We start from the raw sequence: 22,746 nt of genomic DNA on the forward strand, positions 1-22,746 counted from the left end.
TTAAGTGCATATTTTGATAGTTTTTAGTGTATGAACTTCCAGGCCCTACTGATTAGTCATTTAATCATTAGTATGGCAATAAACAAAAAATCGGAAAGTGTTCTCGCAGATCAATAATTCATATTTATAATGCATTATACATATATTAATTATTTTGGATTCTTTTTTTTTATACAATTGTCAACTATAATTTTTTATCAATTTAAATTAAATAACCTATTATTTAATAAAATTTCTGATAAATAATTTAAAGTTATCTAATCAATTCAAAGCCTAGCATTTACATTGGACATGGACAATAATAAATATGCCATGTAAATACTATGCCAAGGATTTGTTACGGAAACTGACCATTGATCATCATATATCTTAGAGCTTAGTATTCGGAATCTTTAAGTCAGTTAGTTAAAAATATAATGAACTAGTTGACTTGAAGTCCTCTTACTAGTCTTTAAAAAAACCTGCACTTACCAATAGCATTTAAGAATTAAAATGGTTAACCAAACTTTACGTGTAAGAAATATATTGTCATATTGTATTTATTGTATTATTTCATCATCTAAACACTCATTATATTGTTTACTATACATCAGAATACATACTTACTCATTATAGGTTAGAAGTATGCATACTATAAACATAATATTTTTATGGTCATCAACTTCCGAGCCCTAAAATAAGTATGACAATAATCAAAAAAAGTCTTAATGATTTTAAATTCAAAAGTAAAAAAGTTATTTTCATATAAACTTCAAGATAAATCTTTTTATAAGGTGTATACAATATTTAGGTACTATGGTAGTGTGTACTGTGTAACAACTAGGTGTCTAGATATATTTATTGGAATAAGATTGGTAAATTTTGGTAAAAAACATGAATAATATCAAATCCTTTAGTCTTAATGTTATATTATTATAAATATTATAAAGCTCCAGTTTACTTGTCTTCAAATTTTGGATGTGTATCTACTATCTAATCAATTCAAGGCCTAGCATTTTCATTGGGCATGGACGATAATAATTATGCCATGTAAATACTATGCCATGGATTTGTTATGGAAACTGACCATTGATCATCATTCATCATATATCTCAGAGCTTAGTATTCGGAATTTTTAAGTCAGCTAGTTAAAAATATAATAAATTAGTTGACTTGAAGTCCTCTTACTAGTCTTTAAAAAAACCTGCACTTACCAATAGCATTTAAGAATAAAAAATGGTTAACCAAACTTTTTTATATGTTATCTTGTATTTATTGTGTATTATTTAATAATCTAAATACATACCTACCATAATATTTTAAATATTTTTGTAACTTAATTTCTATTGCAATATACAATTAGTGCTTTTTAATTTATTTAGTATTTAAGTACCTACCTATTTTATTTATTATTACAAATTGAATGCAAAGAACTACATAAATAAATTTATATTAGCATATTAGCGAGTAAAAACTAAAAACAGTACGAAAACAAACCAAATCACAACGATAAAACAGACGGTGAGGACTGCACGTTTACTAAACGATATGAACAATTCAACAGAAAAAAGACGACTGGGCAGTTCATACATTAAAGGTATGTACATACGTACATATCTAATCTTTAATAATAAACAATAGTATGACAATCGTGAATGATATTTCAGATAATGACAGATAAAGTTTAGATTATCTAATTACCAAACATATATATTATATACATACATATAGTTTATACTTATGTAAGTGTATGTAATTTATCTTTAAATAATTCTATTTTCCGTTTAACAGAGGGTATTTTTACTAATTGGATTACGAAAATTTTCCGTTTCCGTTTTGTAGAGGTTCCGTCTTAAAGAGTTCAATTTTATATATTATTTGAACCGGGACTATTGACATTTTCCGTTATAAGGAGGATTCCGTCTAACAGAGGGTCCGTTATAAAGAGGTTTTACTGTAATTGTTATAAAGTCAGTTAATATATTTTTTAATTTTTATAGATAGTATAAGTTATAAAATAGATTATTTATGTAAAATTTGCAATCTTATTTAATTGTATCAAATTTTGTTATTTATTACATATTCTTAAAAAAATGCATATGTTGTACATTACTTAAATTGCTTAAAATGTTATTAAATAGGTTTAATACAAGCAAAAGTTTAAATAAAATTTTCATGATTTACCTATACAATATTTCTCAAGTGGTTATAATAGTATAAAGTATAGAATAAATAGTAAACTATTTATTAAATATATTGAATTCTAACTATAAATTAATATAAATCTATGATAACTAACTGAAAAAGTGACAAGCTTAAAACTGTATTTATTTAGGTAACAGAAAAAAAAAATTGCTAATTCCTCATAATCCCATGATCTCAACTACATTCAAAAGTTTCAACACTGTTTTCAGTACATCATCAATTGCACAAAGAACAAGTGCATTTCAAGAACAGAGCATTCACATAGTTTAACTCAATATTAATGACAATAATATACTGATAATAAAATCAAAACACAAACACACGTCAATATAATTTTAAAACATTTTGTTGTTATTCAAAATTACTTATGTTTTCTTTTCTTTCTTGTTAGTTTTCAATTTTTCTTCTACATTACTTTTCTTATTATTTGACACGCAAGTGCCATACACATTGTTCAAATCAAAAACTGCTTTGAAATTAGGCTGGAATATAAAAAAATGTATTTATTTTCTTGTACAATATCTATTTATAGTTATTTTTAATATACATACTTCTGTAAAAAAAAATTTATATATTTTTCCTTTACTATCATATGTTGGTCTTCTAATTTCTTCTACTCCATTTTTAAACATTATCACAGTTGGCAGTTGTCGACTTAAAGATGAATCACTAATATTATATTTAGCAGCAGCATCAGGATATCGACTAATATCTATTTTACCAAATTTAAGATACTTGGTATCATACCTGAAATAGTTTATAATTTAAATCACTAAATAATGTAAATTATTTACTATATTTAGATTAAACATCATGCATTAAATCTAAAACTCAAGAAAGGAACAGAATAGTATATAATATAATATGTATAAAAAATAAAAAAATGAAATGTAAAAAATATAAATACAATTTTTATCAAATACTTTAAATGTATTTTACTTAAAAATAACAAATTAAAATGATATTCAAAATCCCTAACTCATTAGTCATTACAATGGTATGCATGAAATAATACAAGAGAAAACCATGGGATTGAATACTATTTCAATGATTATGTCTTATATATATGTTACAGTAAAAGATGTTAAATTTATATTAACGTTATTAACTAGCAATTAACGTTATTAGATATTATTGAATATTTTACAAGGTTTATAACGTTAATTACTAAGGATTTACGTTAATTTCAAACAATATTAATTAATCATGTTATTTGTATTTAAACTGTTATATTATTATTATTTATTTTCACATGATAATGAACTATGACATTTAGAATTGCATAATTTCCCAACCACTCGACAGGTGCATTTATTGGTTGTATTCAATACGAATATTGTACTCATCAATGGTTAGAAAGGAGTTATTATCACTACGTTTTTTTTTAATTATATCAGATATAATGTTGTTAAATTTGTTTTCCATTTCAAGTTCATCCATATTGAATTTTATTAATAAAGAAAATTAACACAATGTTTTACAAATATTTTAACATACAAAAATAATATGACGATATAATAGCAATGTCTATCCGATGCGTACCGTGAAAAATTGACAAAAATATTATCTATAATAGTTATTATATTTACAATAAAGTCCTACACTAGTAAGCCCCACTAAGCTTATTTATGCTTTATTTATATATTACAGAATATCTAAGTCCGAAGTTCTATCTACTGCGGCTGTAATACTGTCTAGTAGGTATCTAATACCATTAAGATAACATTATATAACAACATTTTCCATCGTATGTAGAAATTATCAATAATCAAACCCAAAAAATAATAAACCACGATAATCACTAGTTTGTTAGGTAATTATTGTTATTTACTTGAAAATAACGTTATTTTAATGTTTAACATCATTTACTGTAACATATATATTATTTAATGTACTAAAGTATGTAAATAAATTATGGTTACAGTTAGACTGTATTGACAATACTGTAAATAGTACAAATGGTAGTATGATCATAACATTCTGTACACAGTAAGTTCATAACTAGAACAAGACTTAGAAAAAATTAAAACACCAAGTACTTAATTTTAAAAATAATTAGAAGATACTGGGATATAAGATAGCTGCTGTATAGTCATAGACCTTATACTAATAGACTGGCCTTGCCTATAGCATAGCTGTGGTAGTAACCGGTCAGACATACGGCAGTGATGTACTATGTACAGTATAATAACATCAATGTTGTCATTGTATGTTAAGTATAATGTACAATCGTACAATAATATGGTACTATTATTATTTCTTTTTTATTTCTTGTGGCATAATATTATAATAACATAATATATTTTATGGTATACGATACTTTTACAGTCACTCAGTCACCGAAAAGCGCCCTATATTTAAGACCATTCTTCGTGTACAAAAGGCCAGTCTATTAGTATAAGGTGTATACTATGTGTATAGTATACAATGTACATATCTATGGTTTATTGTTTATTACTAAGCTCCAGAAGATAGAAATTCGTAATTAATACATTTTTTTATTTTCTAAAAGTAAATTGTTTGATAACAAACCCATTTCTATATTTAAAAAATACCATAATTTATATTTTTTTTAGCTTTAAAAGGGAAATTTGTATTTATTTTGTACTATTGTAAATAATTATTATGTTCATTATAAGCTTAAGAATAATTTTATCAAAAATAAATAGTATTCTATGGTTTTTATTTTTATATTTTTAATTCACTTTAATATTGTACCTATGTAATGAACTTTTATTGATGTGTTTAAAGTAACATATTTAACACTTTAAATTATAAAATTATAAAATGTTTCTGGTAAATGTGAGGGATGTTAATATAATTACAATAAAATTTACTTTAGTCAAAAAAATAAGAATAATAAAATAAATACTCAACCTAGCGACAAAAACAATTATAACCATTGTTACCTGAGTAATCACAAGTAGAGAAAAATTAAATGGTTATTCATCGATCAGTAATTATTAAAATTTAAGTTTTTACTACTAAATGTTTTTTTATTTGTATTAATATCTTAATCAAACCTACTATTAGTATGTCCAAAGAGTAGAAATAAATATTTTAATTATTCAGTTTTTTAAAAAAAGGTAATGTTAAGCTATTGGCTTGCAAAACAAATATCGAAAAAATACAAGTATGATTGTGTTTAGACCAATGGTAGCAGAGTAACTTTTAAAAAAACAGAAGGAATTCATGGTGTATGAATCAGTAATTTATCTTAATTAATGTCTATAGATACTGAAATATCATTTGATCAACTATGGAATTTTAATTATCCTTATCTACAAATAATTATTTTAATTTTAGTGTTTACCAAGTAACTTTAAATAATTTTACATAATTTTGAAAATTTAACTAATAACATAAGTAGTAAGTATGTTAGATATTGATTCTTTAAATAATGTAATAATTAATTCTTCTCTAAATAATATTAATCTAGCTTTTTTTTCTTTAAATATTTGAAGTATAAGGGCAAATTTTAATGAGTTAACTATATTATTTGACTCTGTAGATTTTAAGTATGATGTTATTTGTTTAGGCGAGGCATGGTTCATTCCTAGATATACTTGTGATGATATCCATTGTATAACCATAAGAGCTTTATAGACTGTATATATATCATATGCTATATATAATTTATTATTATACTATTTATTAATTTTGTTAATAATTAATACATACTCAACAGATAATTTTGAAAATATTGGAGCAAAAGTAGCACACGTAGGATTCCAAACAGTATAAAAACAAATAATCCATACATTATGCTGTTTATCTTCTTTAAGGGCTTCTTCCAAAGTGGCCAATGATCTGAAGTACAATACATTTTCTGGGCCAGAATATGTTGGCTCTGGTAGACACAAACTTACAGCTATAAATTAAATACCAATTTAAAACAAAATTAATAATATGTTTAAATGGAAGCCAATATTTTAATGCACGGTAGTCATAAGATATCAATAATACAATGAATTTATTAAATCTGTTTAATAAGTATTATGATCACAAAAAATATAGGTTGAAAAAACATAAATGTAAAATTTAGAGAAAACTTAGGTACCTGTATAAGAATGAGTATAAAAAATATTAATGTTTTTTCGAGAAATTACATGGACCAATCTAGATTTTTTTTTTATTAGTTTTCCCGTATTTTTTGAAAATGTATACAAAGAATTTTGATAGCAAACAAACCACTTATGAAAAATATAAAAACAGCATACCAATAATAAGAGCAGTGAAGAGTAAACCATATCGAACGTCTGCATAGAACCATAATAATACATTTGCTCCTTTAGTATACAAGAAACTGGATGAAAGATAAGCTAACATTGTGACACTTCCAGCTTTTCTTGTCCGAATCATTACAACAATCATTAGGAATAGTAATATTTCCAATTCTTTCTGTAAGTAACAAGAATTTATAACAATACGAAACTGAAAATCATAATCTTTAATTGATTGTTCAACAAAAAAGTTACTTACAGCGTCTAGTTCGCAAATCTTTTCAGTCGGTGAAAATAAATATTGACAAAATATATCAGTCTTTTTGCAAAACACATATGAACACGTAAGTATTATGTTAACCCAATAATAAGGTTTTAGTAAGACAAGCAGCTCTTTCTTTTGAATCACCATTGTGAAAATGCAATGGCTTTTTTTGCTTGTATCGAAGTCCACTCGATACAATATATGTATATAAAGCTATTATAGTCGATAGGAATGAGAATCGATACAGTTACTCCTGAAAAAAATATATTTAAAAGCAAAGAAACGAATTTTGTTTCTGTTAATCGTTTGACAGATATAAGTATTAGTATTTAATAGTACATTGTAATCGATTCTTTATATTTGATAACTCGTTGCCGTATCATCATAGATAATACAGCGATGCCATAAGAAAGTGATTAGATACATACGGAAATCACCTGATTTTAATGTTAAGATTTTGAATCGACAAACACATAGAATATCTCTCGACAGATAAATCTCGGTGACTGACGCAAGCGGGATCTAATTGACAGAGAATTAAAATAACCATAAGGATTTATAGTTTAAATAAATTTAGAATTAAAAAATGCAAATAGTAATAACTAATAAGGATTATTAGTTTTTGATTGTAATTGTAAACATTTATGTAATATAGCTCTACGTTTATTTTATTTTTTTAAACTTGATATAATACTATTAATTGTTTTATTAAATGCAAATTAACTACGAAAAAACATAAAAATAAGTAAATAATAACGAACTATAAAATTATGAAATCATAACTATTAGTAGTTACTAATATAGTAATAAACTAATAACTATAGCAAGCCCGTTTTATATAAATAAATTTAAGTACACAGTACAGTTGTGATGTATACAATCATTATTCATTATACTATTTATACAATTACAAATATTTTGATAGGTATTATAGGAATATAAATATCATAAACAATTTATATGTCTATGACCTATGAGTCATGAGATACCTATAAAAATGTGATTAATGTCTTTATAGAAGTTAGAAGTCAAATAGACAAAAATGTTAGATTTCGCTTCACAAAAAAATTCCAAATTTGGCGCCACTAAATCTGGGAGTTTAGACTAATTCTCATTCATACAGTATATGGATACCTGTGTATATGTATATACTGAATCTCGGCTGCACTGATACACGGTAGACTCGGAAGAGACTTAGAGTTAGGTGCGATGGATTGAAGAAACCGAAAATGTCAATATTATTATATTAAACATAATACATAAGTATATTATTATTATATGTGAAAAGGGTGTAAAATATACATTTATAAATTTTATTTGAAAGTGAAGTACATTTGTATTTTGTATTTGTGTGTGTATTGAGTGGAGTAACTCGAAGCACCAATTTGTTTTATTATTATTACTAGTTAAAATCAAATAATTGTTTCGTGTGTTTTGGGTGGTATACCTAACCCTTATAATTAGTTATGATCCTGATTCCTGAACATTTTGAACAGTGAGGTTTTTAGCGTACAACAGCTATATCTATATGACTAATTTTTTTAGGGGAAAGTCTGTATTAAATTTGTGCGTGTGGGCCGTGGCCCCGTGGGTGTACCGATATAGCGATATCTAAGAAAAACCTTAGTATGTATCATAGTGATTCTAGTAAAATGAAAATTGAAAGTAAATGATAGTCAAAGCACCCCTTCCCCACTTGACATTAAAAATAAATTGTTAACATTAAAATAAGTACGTATAATACCTAAAGATTTTATAACTATGTGTGCGCCAGATTTTAAATGCAAATGTTTTTTTTTAATTATCATTATATATTGATATAAATTATATTATTAGATAATAATATCTTTCTATATCTATTTATTATGGCTAGATCTCTCAGATTTCTGAATTTTCTTTGAGTCAGAGACTAACCTGATGTAAGTTTGTTTATTTTTCTCAAATAATAAAAATATTGTCCACATATTATGTTTCCAAACTAAAGTATAGCGAATGCGGTCTTTAATAATAAATTAATATATTATACAATTTATACATATCTATTTGGATAAACTTCCCATTGTATAAAACTGATTTTAAAAAAGAAAGTTGAAATTGTTTTTCGTCATCGAACATTGATAACATATATATAATTTGATCATCATTATTTATTTATACCAAACACATTTTTGCATTCACTGTCCACTCTTAAATGGATTTTCCTGTGTACGTATTAAACATAGCCTAAAGGCTAAAATAAAAATTAAAAACCACGTTTATGTTAACCAACTATTTATTCTAGTCCGTTAAAGTAGTAGACTAGAATGGTCTGAATAAGTTTCATATAGTAGGTATATTATTGCCTATTAGTATCAACAGCTATAGCTTAAAATAAATTAATCTAAATATTTGCTATAAAAATTGCACTAAGACATTAAGTACTGTATATAGCAATAGCCCATAATATATAGCCATATATAGGTGATGTAAGTAAGTAGAATATAGAGGTATATTGTATTATTGTATATAGTTGTAAGATATTTCGCAAATCTCTTTGTTTATTATTTTTTGAATTACAACATAATAAAACTAAAATCGATTCAGGAAAAATCATTAGGTGTCGATTTATTTTTCATTTTAATATCCAATTTCGTCAACATTTTAACTCCAAACAGTTCAGACGCTTATATACCTATTTTAAAATATTAAATAATACAATTTCTACCTTTTGAATGAATAAAACTATACATTTTTGTCAAACGATGTAATCATGTAACATATTAAACTTACTTATTTACCCACTACGCTTTGTCGCTTTCTTACGTTATTTTATTATAAAATTAAAAATGTGTTGTAGACATTGTATATCTAATTGTACCTAGCCACCTGGGCAACATATGAGTGCATTTTTCCTCGATCAATTTTTTTAAGCTATCCATTAAATTTCGGTTAAGCACAAATGTTTATGATTTTCAGATTTTAGATACACATACCGACTTTTTATGTGCGAGTACCTAGGTGTTTGTTGGGTATTATTTTAATGCAGCTCGCGATACGTAGGCGATAAACGTAGTCGGATTATGTAGCCGGTGGACAACAGGTAGGTATCTAATAATCGTTATTATGTAGCTATATGACCTGTGATAGAGTGTCGTAGAGCTGTACCACGGCTAAAGAACTTTATTGTAGTCATAATATGGCATGCGCTGTATACACGAGGTCTGAGGAGGTGAGGTCGAGACACGGCGACTACGTGTAGCGAGAACGGGCCAGTTGGCCGTGTTTCGTTGGAGGTAGATCGCACGCACGCACTCGCTCGCGCACGCACGAAGACGACGACGATCCGTTCGTCACGGAGGAGTCGCCTCTTGTACGTCATGTTGGTACGCCGCGTCACAACGGACGCGGACGCACTAAACCAGCTATACGCACTACGCAGGCTCAGACGCCGTCGTCGCCGATCGATCCGCAGGAAGCCGACGCCTAAACGCCGTACGAACGGTACGCCCAGCAGCATATATATTGGTCATTGGACGGCCAATACGCCATCGCTCGGCGTTCGACGTACACACGATTCTCGTCCCCCCCCCCTCTTCACCGATCGTCCGTTGTTCGGCGCTTCCGTTTTTGCCGTTCGACCGATCGATCGTTCTTGTGATTTCGTAACTGCATTTTTTCCGATTGTTTTCCCATTCGCGTGCAACACTTTGCACGCCCGCCATTGCCAAAAGCGTCCGGTTCAGCTACCGCCAACACATATGCCACTGTCGTAACGCGTCGCGGTGGCCATCACTCCGGGACAACAGAACATCACCATGGCGGTCGTCGAGATGAAACCCAATTTCGTGAAAAGCGTCTCCTGGTAAACTATCATATTCTATTTCTCTTTAGTTTTTGTTAACAAGGATCAAAAAATCTGTGTTTACCTTTCTACACGCCGAACAAAGAACGTCGGTGTTGTCAATGATTTGATGTACACAGTGTTGTTTATAGCACTGTTTAACCTTTTTTTGTTTAATGGCCGCTATTGCTAAGGATTTGTTCTAGTTGTATACATGTACTAACTATGTTGTTACATTTACTATGTTTGATTAAAGGCATTATATTTGACATGCTAACCATTAAGATTTGTATATAAAAAAAAAATTCAATAAAATGTAAACAACTAGAAGGAATTAGTCGACCGTCAATTTTTATTCAGTTTTATTTTATGTAATTACCTAGTATTACATAAGCAAATAATTTTAACCGAATTATTAACTCCAAACTTTTATAACACATCAGTTGGATATTATTTATTTATTTAACAACGAAGCAAGCTTTTTGTAATAGATTTTGTAATATTATAATATATAACAATGCTATAATATATATTGCATACAATTAATTAGTACAAATAACCAATCGGTATTTAATTAACTATTATATTATAATACGTATAATTATTTTACTATTTAGGAAACCTAATACTTTTTGATTTTCAATTAAGAGGACACTGTACCTAAATGTGTTTTTCTGTCTTTCTGACGCATAATATTCTAAAATATACCTAATTATAATATTCTTACCTTTAAGTTTCATTATAAGTCAATTCACTGTAATATAAGATATAAGATGACAATGTAAAATTCATAAGTCCTCTTTAAGAAAAAGAAAATCAATTGATATTTAATATGTCTTATTTTTATATCCGTACCAACCATACCTACAAAATTAATGATAACAAATTAGTACACTAAAATATTATAAATTTATCTTTAAATGAAACTCCTCACTGTTTGACGTTTACTAGGTTCACAAATAAATATAATTGTATTAAATATTTAAATATTTTTTAATTATTAAATTTTTCACTGTAACTACTTTTAAATCTAATGTAAAATATTTATACAGTAAAAACTCTATATAACAAAACTCGTTACAACAAAAAACTCTATATAACATAAATATTACATTATAATGGTTGGCTTGATAACCTATTATATAATTCTTATACCCTCTCTATTACAAAAACTATAACGAAAGAAATATTTTGGTCCCTTCAAATTCGTTATAATAGAGTTTACGTTGTATTTATTAATATGTCTAGTATTAAATATTTTGATCTAGAAGGATTATTATTTTCCATTTTAGTTAATTAGGGGATTTTTTATCTTGTATAACTTAAAATGAACTTGCATAATTACATTGCTAAATGGTATTTTTAATTAATTTTACACTGCTAGAAATCTAATAATATATAAATCTAAAATACGTCCCTACAAAATATATATATTTTTTTCAAAGTACCTAAAAGTTAATCTCAAAGTTATTTATGTTATATAAAAAAAATTTAATGATAACTTATGAAAATAAGAATTATTTTTTCTAATACAGTATTTTATTTATTATTTTAGTTTTATTAATGATTTATCGTACCGTGAAGCTGTTGAGAATTCTGTGAATTATAATACAAGATTATGTATAGAACGGCGATTGAGAATGCCATTTTTAGATACACAAACAGGTACTTATGAGGCTATGAAATATTATAATATATGGTTCTATAGTCTGTTCCATAAGAGGATAATCACATTTCGCGCATCTCGATTGATGACTTTGCCAATACTGAACCCTTATTTCCTCCTCTAAGCATACTAAACATGACCAAACTTGCCAACTTGAGTCAAAACATACCATTATAGCCTTTTGAACGCGGTCCCAGAGTGGAGTGGCATGAGTGAACGCAGACAAAAATTGGTCGGAAAATTATTTATTCTCTCATGAAACAGACTATAGTTAATAAAAAAAATTTACTATGCATTTAATCAATTATGATTATAATTACCTATTTATTAGGTGTAGCTCAAACACATTCAAGTCTATTAATGCTAGAAAGACAACGTATGCCCGGGTTAAATAATGGTCAAGTTTATACATATCCTTCCAAAAGATGGAAAAAGAAAAGAAGACAATATTTGTTAAATACCTGCAATACCAGTTCTGTAAATTCCTCTGTATTCAATTCTGGAAGACGTAAAGAATCTGGTTAGTAAAATAGAAATATTGCCTATATTAATTTTATTTGTGAAATAATGTATAATTTAATAGTTTATTCATATTATTAAATTATTTTATTTAAAAGGTTTAGCAAGTGGTGGTGATTCTGGAGATGGAACTAATTCATTTAATATCGATTTACATACTGGGGATAGTCAAAATGCAATTTCAAACAATGAAGATAGTAAAGATAGCCTTGGAACAAATACTATAGTATCTAAAGATGATCAGACTAACCAAAACAGTTCAAACACTAAAGTATCTTCTGTAAGTATTAAAAAGAATTTGTTCTATGTATTATGATAGAAACTAAATTAGAAACAGTCATTTTCTGAGGTCCAAACCATCCAAATACTTCTTTTAAAGCTATTAGAATATTTCATTTTTTGTTTAAGGAATGGTACTATGATGAATTTGAAATGCAAGAAATCGAAGGATTTGAAGAACCTGATGCAGATTCAGATTATGACTATGAAGAAAGTTACACTAAACGAAAACGACGAAAAGGTGGAAAGCCTGGTCGTAACAGTACAAATAATGAAAGTACAAGTGGTCGCCGCAGTACAAAAGTGAGAAAATATTAATTATTGACAATAAATAAATATAAATATTTTTTTTATTTTTAATAAATAAAAATATATAATTGTAATTAAAAATCTTATTAAATATAAAATATCATATTAATTTCCACTTGAAGCAATGTCTGGGTATAAAAAAATTTATCAGATTTATGTATTGACTTTTACCAAGGTTTAAAATGTTTAACCCGCCATGAGTCGTATCACGATATTAAAGACCATGAGTTTATTATTTTACTAATAAGTCGTTGTGTGTAATTTACTTTATTTAATGCATTTTGTTACCTTTAATGTACATGTTAACCAATTTTTAAAAACTATTTAGAACAGTCAATTATTATTTGTCGAATTTATAGCTTTTTTTAAAGTCCGTAACCACTGATCAAAAACACCGTGTGCGACCACACGTGTTACAAACAATGATGCGACTTATGGCAGGTTAAATATAATAAATCTATAATTAAATAAAAATCTTATTTTAGTACATTTAATAATAACCACTAGAACATAATGTATATCGTTTATAAAATTGATAGAAAAAAAAAAAAATTAGAATAATTATTATTCTGATAATAAGTTATTACAACTAGGGAACTGATTTCTATTTATCATATTATCTAAGCTATTTAAATCATTTTTTTTTTATATTTTTAATTTTATAGTACATTTAGGCTACACAATTACAGCCTGTAGTTTATATCTTACATAAAAAATAATAATTTATAAATTTAACCTATTATGTCAATATATAAAAACTGATTAAAATTAATAAATTTCTGTTTTTTTTTTTTATATTTTACCATTTTTATTGCATATAAGCCTAATTATTATTATTGATATGACCAAATGCTTTTAATTTTGGCAAAGTGACATGAGCCATTGTTAATATTTTATATATTTTTTTTATTATTATTAAGGGTTCAACATCTGGAAGAGGAAGAAAGAAAGGAATGAGTGGTTTCATCGATCTTCAAGATCCTGATAAACCATATGCATGCGACCGTAAGTACATTTTTGCATTTGTGTTATATTTGGTTAATGCTATTTAAGTCATTTTTATTACCTATTGTGGTTTTAACATTTTTATAGTCGTGCACAAACTTTACCATAACCTAAACATTAACTTGCAATAAATTATTGCATTTATTTTTACCCTAATTATTTCAATTATGTCAAATGAGCATACTATACCATAATGCATGTTGTGTTAGCAAAGCACAATGAGGTGGTATTATTCATACAAATATGATTCATACTTTGATTTTAGGCAGGTATAATAAAATAAGAACTTGAATTTATTGTAACTTTAAACTAAGAATTATTATTAAAATTTCTAACTAAAAACATTTTAAATATTAGTCTTAAGGGTCTAAAAATTCATAAACAAAGTTTTATAGTCATTATCCTTAATAGTATTTTGGGTTGAGCATTAATAAAAAAAGAGTTATAGATTTATTTTTTAGAAATGTTACATTTTTTTTATAAACAGTTCATTCTTTTTACTTAAATATGGTGTTTTATTTATGTAAAAAATATTTCTTTTCTTAATTTATTTTAAAGACTTATTATTTTATATTTACTTGGATTTTTTTTTATGATTTTGTAATTTGTATTGCGGTTGTCACACCGTGTTAGTACTCTAGTTTAACTTGTTTGCGTTTGAGTGTTTTTGTTTGTCGTGACCATTATTCCGGCTGTATGAGGGTGTTAGCGTATGCTAATGTTTCAGTATGTGGAGCTCGTTACAAGACTCGACCTGGTCTTACTTATCATTACACTCATTCACACAAGGAAAAACCTGCTGCCAATATACCTGTAGCAGATGAAGAGGCCAGTCAAGAGAGTGGTTTAGTATCAACCCCTGTGTCTCCACAAACACAACAGTCTCAACCATTTGAACAACAACAAACTACAACAGGTTGGAGCAAATTCCAGGACAGTTATGTCACCTTCCTTAATGCCCCTGGTAATCACTAAATCGCTTAAAATAAAAACATTCTTCTGGCTGCACGCTCTTTAGCCCTAGCTTTTGTTATACTATTTTCATATTGATTTAAAAAAAAAATTTCAATAAAATCAAAACATCTATAAGCATTCGTTTACATTGAAATCTGATAAGAATCAAATAATTTTGACCTCATTTTCTTTATTAATTGCAAAAAATTTTTTTTTTAATTTAAACTATTGTACTACAGAGAATTATAAAAAAAAAATTAATTTAATATAAAGCTCTAGAACATTTTTTTAAGTATTTTCATTCTTAAGCGACATCTAGACCAAAAATACGTTTGTCAGGAAATTTGTTTGCAAGATTGTTACAGATATTTGATATGTTATAGTTTAGGGTATAGTTATAGTCAGAAACATTGTTGTTGACAATGTCAAAAACATATGCTTATGGCGAATTTATCCTAGTTAGGCTAGATTGTAACTTCAGCCCATCTTATTATGTTATAATTAATACATTTATTAAAAAATAGTGTGGTTTAAATTTGATACATTTTTATTTGTTTTTAAAATGATTTATAAAAATATTTAATATTGTTATTATGATAGGAAATATTTAACATTATAATTGTAAATAGGTTGTTGAAACTATTTATTATTGTTGGAAGTTTTATAATATTTGGAGTTAAAATGGTTGTTGAACAAACTAAAAAAGTTTTTTATCTGTTTGTATGAATATTAGTCATATTCATGCAAGTGTTAAAAAAAAATTGCTATAATAATTCTATAATTTAAGTACTAATGAATAGTTTTTCATTAAATTTGGATCTTATTTAAGTGATTTTTTGATCAATTTTTTAACCATAATGTTCTTTAACATATGTTTTCAGTTAGATTCATTTATTTATTTTTTAATGTTATTTTAAATCTTTTAATTATTTGATAATAGGACATTTAATAACATGGGTTTTATTTTATTTTAGTATACTATCTTATGAGGATTGCTACACTTGCATTTATTGTCGCCGTCTTATAAGTGCATAACATTGCAAATCTAGGCTTAACAGTTCACACTTAGTTTCAGTAGTTTTTAATAATATTAGAGTGAGAATGGACTTTTTATAAAACTTAATGGTACGAACTTTATCTGTGTTTGAATGTAGGATTTGTATGATAATTAAATATTTTAGTGACTTGCTAAAAAGAAAATTATAATGTTTATTATGTCTACTCATAACTTGCTCAAAAACAATTATCGTAAAACACTGACATACCAACATATATAATTTTTATACCATCAAGTTTTAAATAATAATATAATAAGTTAATTTATACTTATATCAAAACTAACAAAATTAAACATGAACTGTTAAGCATAAATTTGTTATGTTACGCATTCTTAACAAGACCTTTCTCTTCAAATTTTATCATTTAAGATTAAAATTAGTTTTCAATGATTAATTTATATCATATCCAAATATCTACTATTCACTATAGAATCTCAAAATATTAAATATATTATTAGTTTTTTTGAGTTTTTCTAACATTTTATTTTTAAATATCTAAAAATTCATAATTTTTTGATAAACAAATATTTACTTTCATAAATTAAAATAAATAAAAAAATAATTTATGCTTTTTGCTTTGCATGCAATAACTCTCTTAGTTGTTTACCAGTGGGTTTCCTTTCTATTCATATTGTTTATGTTATGCAATCTGAGTATAGATCATAGTCCAATATTTGTTTTATGTGATTAGCCCTTACGAGTGTCACAATTATTTTCTATTGAATATGTATTTAGTAAATTATAAAAAGTTTTTGCTTACAATGAATATAGACTTCTTGAGCATTGTAATAATAGTATTGCATTTCTATTGGTAGTGTGAAGTAAACTAAGGCCATAAGTTTGAAGCTGGATTTTATTGAGTCTTAATCAACTTTGTATTTATAAATTAAATACCACCTTAAAGTTTTACTGCATGTGAATGCTATTTAATGCATTAAACTGTATTGTTGACATACTTATTTAAAATATTTAATTGCTTAAGATTTAATGTTGAATTTTAAAATAGTATTCAGTTTTTCTTTAGTTTGATTTAAAACAACGTATACAATTTAAATTGGTACTAATTATGATGTTACCTGAACTAAATGGTAAACAATTATATTGAATCCCATAATAATACCACCTAATTTTCAAAAATATATATATACATTTGTTTTTTGATTGGCTTTATAGTTCAACAAACTCAATTATGACTTGCTTTTAAATTTATTTTTAGTTGTATTTTATATGACTACCATATATTTATGAATATTGTATTATCCAAATACTTAATTTGTGGGCTATTATTGGTATTTATATGTATTCAATTAAATCTAAGGCAATTAATATAATCATACACAGAAATAATGTAATTTAAATTTGGTAAGCGTTAGTCGTTTTATGCCATAAACAAAAAACATTTTTGTACTAGTATTTAATTTTTCTATGTAGTTTGTACTTTGTAATTTATGTTGTAATTTTTGCTTATTAACAACATAATCAACAGTATACATATTATGAGGGGTACATGGAAACTAGTAATATTAATGATGAACATAAAATATCATTAATTCGTATATTGTGTTTATTCAAAATATTTAACAACATTGTTAAATTATTTCCTATACACATATTGTTGTATATTATTATAACTTCTAAGTTATTTAGTTAATTTAATAATATACTGGGAAAATTTTAATAGTTTTTCAAAATTTCAATTCAACATTTTATAGATATGGGGTGTTTTCCCTGTACCTCTCATTTATATGCAGAGCTGGGCATGAATTAAAATCAAAAAGACTTTAATACAAGTGTTCAGTGGGCTTGTAATATTAAAGTCTCTTTGATTGTATGGATAAGGGGTTGTGATTTTAAGCTCCGTCTCTTCGAACCAACAATGTTTCGAAAAGTTATCGAACCTTTAAAACGACAATGCTTTACCAGCGACTTTGATAACCCTTGGTAATGAATACAAATTGATTTAGGATTTAACTCATTATTTTAATCAGAATATTTCGTTGTCCGTTGATGATTGGTTTGTTTGTCTAATTAATACAAATTGTTTTCAAATTTAAATCATGATTTGTCCCAGCTCTGTGTATGCATGTGTGGCGAGTGCATATGCGCTTGAATGTGACGTTAAACAAAAACATATATTTCATAATTAATTTTCAAGGAATAAAAATAAAATAAAGCCCCTCTTTTTGTTTGTTTTTGTTTGAAGGATAAGATGGAGGTGGCAGACGTCCCGAATGACAGAAAATATTATTTATGGGTTTAGTGGTGAAGGTCTGGGCCATACCTTGTGTACATCAATTTATGGCAACATTATCATTATAATAATGCTGGTGGCAGTGACTTAACCACGGTCCTTAAACCAAAATAATAACATCACAATAGCATAGAATACTCTAATAGCTATAATTTGTTTTATTTTGTTAAAATTAAATGTTTTTTTTTTTTTTTATTTTGTGGACATCAGACATTCCTACTTATTTTAGTGAATTTTAACCCTATATTGTACTGAATTAAATCACTTAGTATAGATGTTTTGTATAAATATTTCCTTGTGTACTACTAAATAATTATTGCCTTATTATGAAACATGTTAAATCAGCATATAAATGCTTAATATGTAGCACATTATAAATTCAGTATTACACAAATAATCTGGGACAAATCATGAGCTTCCCTCCATTGTACAGTCAAATATGAATTTTAATTTATTATAATATATAGATAATTATGTAATTTATAATGATGTAAATTCTAAAAAAAAAAAAAAATGTGATATTTTATAACTACACCAATCATTTAACTAGGCAGTTGACTTTTTATTTATTTTAAATTTACAATATGATAAAGAAACATCTATTTATTATTTATTGGCAAGTTAGAAAAGAATATAGTGAATTCTTTAATTACAAATGTTATCGTCGTTAGAGCATATGAGATGCTTAGTTTTTCATAAGAGTTAAAATGTTATAAAAGTATATTATATTATTTATTTAGTACCGGAATTTTTTATTTTACTATGTTACATTATACTTGAATTCTTTGAATCTTTTATTGGTTCAACTTAAACAATTTAAATTTGATTATAAAATAAATAAAAAAACTTAAAAAATTGAAACTTAAGCAATAAAATTAATATATCTTATTGACTATTTATAAACATCTACAAGCAATTTTATATAATTTATAGCAAACAAATGTGATTTTTATTTTTTTTTAAGATGCAGACAAATCTGTTAAACACAAGTTTCCTTTTTAAATTTACTTATTCATATGACAATTTCTTCTAATTTATAAAGTAAAACATGAATACATTCTAAATCCATCAAATGTATTATTTATTGTTTATTTAAGTAATATTTGTTTTCTCTAGTCGGTTTTTGCAATCTTATTTTTATTTTGTTTTACCATTTTTGAAATTTATATTTACATATTGAATAGTACAACTTTTGTCAAATTAATTTATAATTTATTCACAAAATGAATTAAACTTATTACCTATAAAATATCTTGGGTATATTTTTTTTATCATTTATTTCAGTCAAAATTTGAAAAAAAAATTATACCTCAACTGTTGATAATACAGATGTTTAAATGGGACCTATTTTTCATACATTTTTGAATAATATGTACAGTCTATATAGTAAAAATAAGTTTTAAAATAAATATTTATCTTTACTAAAATATTATTTGCCTGACCTGCATCATTAATATTATAAATTGTATTTTTATCAATTGGTCACCTTTTTATTCCAATGAGTGATTTTAATTCACCTATTTTTTATGAGAAAAAAACCAATCAATTATAATATAAAATAGATGAATATTTGTGATTAAGAAGCATTAATTAATCAGTTCTATTTCTATATTTATAGTATATAATTAAATTTTTCATGTTACAATTTTTAGTTATTCAAATACTATAATAATAATTAAAACCATAAATATATTTATATATATACACATCATAATATGTTTTTGTTTTTAACACAATTGTCTGCGTACCTGGTAGTGGTTAATTTTGAGTAAACATATGTTATGAGCAATGAATGTGAATTTGTCATTAATTGTTTTTAAATAAGTTAAATTATGTTTGGTCAATCATAATTCATTGAACAAAATCCATTTTTAAGATGACTTGTTATAGGCAAGTGCTCCGAGTTTAATTTCTACTTTATTTTAAATAATATATTCAAAGTTGTGTAGTATAAAGTAATTATTTCAAACACATATCTTTTTTAGTTAAATTAAATAACTAAGTTTATTATCATACATTATAGAGTTGTCTTAAAATTGGAAATTGTCCCTTTGTGTTCAGTTCCGAGTTATACTCTGATTATTTTAAGTCCATATAATTCATTAAGGCAAGGGGTGCTGTACTTGGACATATTTTGGGTTATGTATAACAAATTGTTTAATCTAAATAAACCATAAAGTTATAAATAATTATTGTTTTATTTTTTATAGTAATCCTTTTCTTTCTTCCTAAAATGTTTAAATATGTACATATTATGTATTTTTTTAGAATAATTTTTTCATACTTATTTATTATTGTATTATTACAATAAATTAGTAATGAAATTTTTTATTTAAATTTGTAATAAATTGAAGTTATTAAACTTTCAATAGTAGTGAAACATTAAAAACCACTGTTGAAATATTTTTAATATTATATTTTCATTGCTACATCAATTGTGTATGTGTATTAATATATAAAAATAATATGTTGATTTACGACGGAGGAACAAGATAAAATAGCTTTATATTTATTTTTGTAGTTATACTTAGTATAGTTAAGTTTTTCAGCTGGTTTTATTTAGTCATAGAATTTTATTATTATTATTATATTATTATGTTATATTATTGTTTTATTATTATTTTTATATAAATAATAATAAATTATAAGAGTAGGGAATAAAGTTAACTGTGCAAGTTGCAGTGCATCACACCTCTGGGAATAATTACTTCCCTACTACAAGACTATTTGAAGTATGCATTGTGATTTGTAGACCCAAATGCACGGTTTGGTCAAGGTACAATTGGACCGAATCAATGGTAATATGTTTCAGGTGCTTCAGGCAGCAACAATACTCCAGTGGCTTCTCCTGCTCCTCACTCAAAACGGGTTTCAGCTAGAATGTCAAACCATCAAAACAATTCTCCGCTGGTAACGTTAAACCCAAATGAAGCAGCTTCAAGCACTGCAAGTTCAACTTTTCCATCAACTACTACTCCAGCAAAAACATCACATAATAAAGCAGTTTCAAGAGAAGTAATAATTTGTATTATAAAATTTAAATAAAAAAAAAAGTATTATAACTATTATTATATTTTAGGGATATACGAAAACAAAATCTGGAGGCAATAATAAATCTGCAAATCCATCACCGTATTGTGATTTTTGTTTGGGCGATGAAGTATCTAATAAATCTGGTCAACCAGAAATATTGATTTCTTGTTCAGACTGTGGTCGTTCAGGTAGAAGTGTCTTGCATTTTATTTCATTAAATATACTAAACTTTTTATGTTTTTCTAGGCCATCCAACCTGTCTTCAATTTACTGCAAACATGATCATTTCTGTTGGAAAATATCGTTGGCAGTGCATCGAGTGCAAATGTTGTTCAATTTGTGGAACATCAGATAATGATGTAAGAATAATGTTTTTATACTTTGTAAAATATTTTAAAAGCTATCATTTTTTTTGTTCATCAATAGGATCAACTTTTGTTTTGTGATGATTGTGACCGTGGTTATCATGTGTATTGCTTAACACCACCACTTACATCACCGCCTGAAGGTTGCTGGAGTTGTAAATTGTGCATCAAAGAATTCCATTCAAAATAATGTCTATCCTCAGAAAAAACTTTTTTTTTTCTTATGAACCTTTGAGCTGTATAAATGTCATCTTGAATAGTTAACCAAATTGTATTCCATAAGGTGTGTTTACTAAATATATTTGAGTTCAACCATTGATCACTAGATATTTAGGGTCAATCAGTATTATATAATTTAAGTTTTTTTTTTGTAATCATATTTTTTTATAATTTTTTAATTGCCAAATTTGGTTTACATAAATTAGTTCAAATTATAATTTACATCAATTTGTTTTGAGTATATTATTTTTATTATTATTTTTACTTTTTTTAAACCATTGTGTGTAATTGACTATAATAAGTGATTTTTTTTCAATATTGAATGATTAAATTTTTTTGTTTCTACAGTTCATTTATTATTTTTTTTTTTTCAACTATTAAAAATAATCAATTTGATTGAATTGTATTTCCCAATTGTGATTAAGAATAAGACACAAAATACAAAATTTATATTTTAAATATTGTCATTATGTATAGGTAAAATAATGATCTTGATTAATAAATAATTAAAAGCATACATTATTTATGTGGTTTAACTCATTTATATTTAATGCTATCAACAATATATTTAAGTATCCAATTATTTAGTAAGTATA

At 25.9% G+C, this 22,746-nt stretch overlaps 2 protein-coding genes across 4 annotated transcripts; one reads left to right on the top strand and one right to left on the bottom strand.

Annotated features, from left to right (window-relative positions):
• Window positions 1–1,939: 1,939 nt before the first annotated feature.
• Window positions 1,940–7,025, bottom strand: LOC132927767 (thioredoxin-related transmembrane protein 2 homolog). The gene is made up of 5 exons (XM_060992361.1): window positions 6,667–7,025; window positions 6,405–6,585; window positions 5,866–6,055; window positions 2,736–2,931; window positions 1,940–2,666 (listed from the first exon to the last, which is right to left on the bottom strand). Exons 1-5 carry the CDS (start codon window positions 6,817–6,819, stop codon window positions 2,550–2,552), a joined length of 837 nt encoding a protein of 278 aa, XP_060848344.1. The 5' UTR covers window positions 6,820–7,025; the 3' UTR covers window positions 1,940–2,549.
• Window positions 7,026–10,022: 2,997 nt separating this feature from the next.
• On the top strand, window positions 10,023–22,672 carry LOC132927765 (zinc finger protein ubi-d4). Of its 3 annotated transcripts, none has more exons than XM_060992357.1 (11): window positions 10,023–10,513; window positions 12,048–12,157; window positions 12,490–12,678; window positions 12,776–12,957; window positions 13,086–13,259; window positions 14,186–14,270; window positions 14,998–15,234; window positions 21,346–21,548; window positions 21,613–21,754; window positions 21,813–21,925; window positions 21,993–22,672. In XM_060992357.1, exons 1-11 carry the CDS (start codon window positions 10,467–10,469, stop codon window positions 22,119–22,121), a joined length of 1,611 nt encoding a protein of 536 aa, XP_060848340.1. In that variant the 5' UTR covers window positions 10,023–10,466; the 3' UTR covers window positions 22,122–22,672. The 3 variants fall into 3 exon arrangements, with proteins under 3 accessions (XP_060848340.1, XP_060848341.1, XP_060848342.1); XM_060992358.1 differs by having other exon boundaries at window positions 10,025–10,513; window positions 14,998–15,186; XM_060992359.1 differs by lacking the exon at window positions 14,998–15,234 and having other exon boundaries at window positions 10,025–10,513.
• The last annotated feature ends 74 nt before the right edge of the window (window positions 22,673–22,746 follow it).

This window comes from Rhopalosiphum padi, chromosome 3 (genome assembly GCF_020882245.1).
Source record: "Rhopalosiphum padi isolate XX-2018 chromosome 3, ASM2088224v1, whole genome shotgun sequence".
In the NCBI taxonomy this organism is placed as follows: Eukaryota; Metazoa; Arthropoda; class Insecta; order Hemiptera; family Aphididae; genus Rhopalosiphum; species Rhopalosiphum padi.

Coding starts and splice junctions, on each gene's coding strand:
- LOC132927767 (XM_060992361.1), bottom strand. CDS start 6,819: ATGGTGATTCAAAAGAAAGAGCTGCTTGTCTTACTAAAACCTTATTAT. Junction 6,586..6,666: donor AGATTTGCGAACTAGACGCT/GTAAGTAACTTT, acceptor TGTTACTTACAG/AAAGAATTGGAAATATTACT. Junction 6,056..6,404: donor CTTCACTGCTCTTATTATTG/GTATGCTGTTTT, acceptor TTTAATTTATAG/CTGTAAGTTTGTGTCTACCA.
- LOC132927765 (XM_060992357.1), top strand. CDS start 10,467: ATGGCGGTCGTCGAGATGAAACCCAATTTCGTGAAAAGCGTCTCCTG. Junction 12,958..13,085: donor CAAACACTAAAGTATCTTCT/GTAAGTATTAAA, acceptor TTTTTGTTTAAG/GAATGGTACTATGATGAATT. Junction 21,549..21,612: donor ATAAAGCAGTTTCAAGAGAA/GTAATAATTTGT, acceptor ATTATATTTTAG/GGATATACGAAAACAAAATC.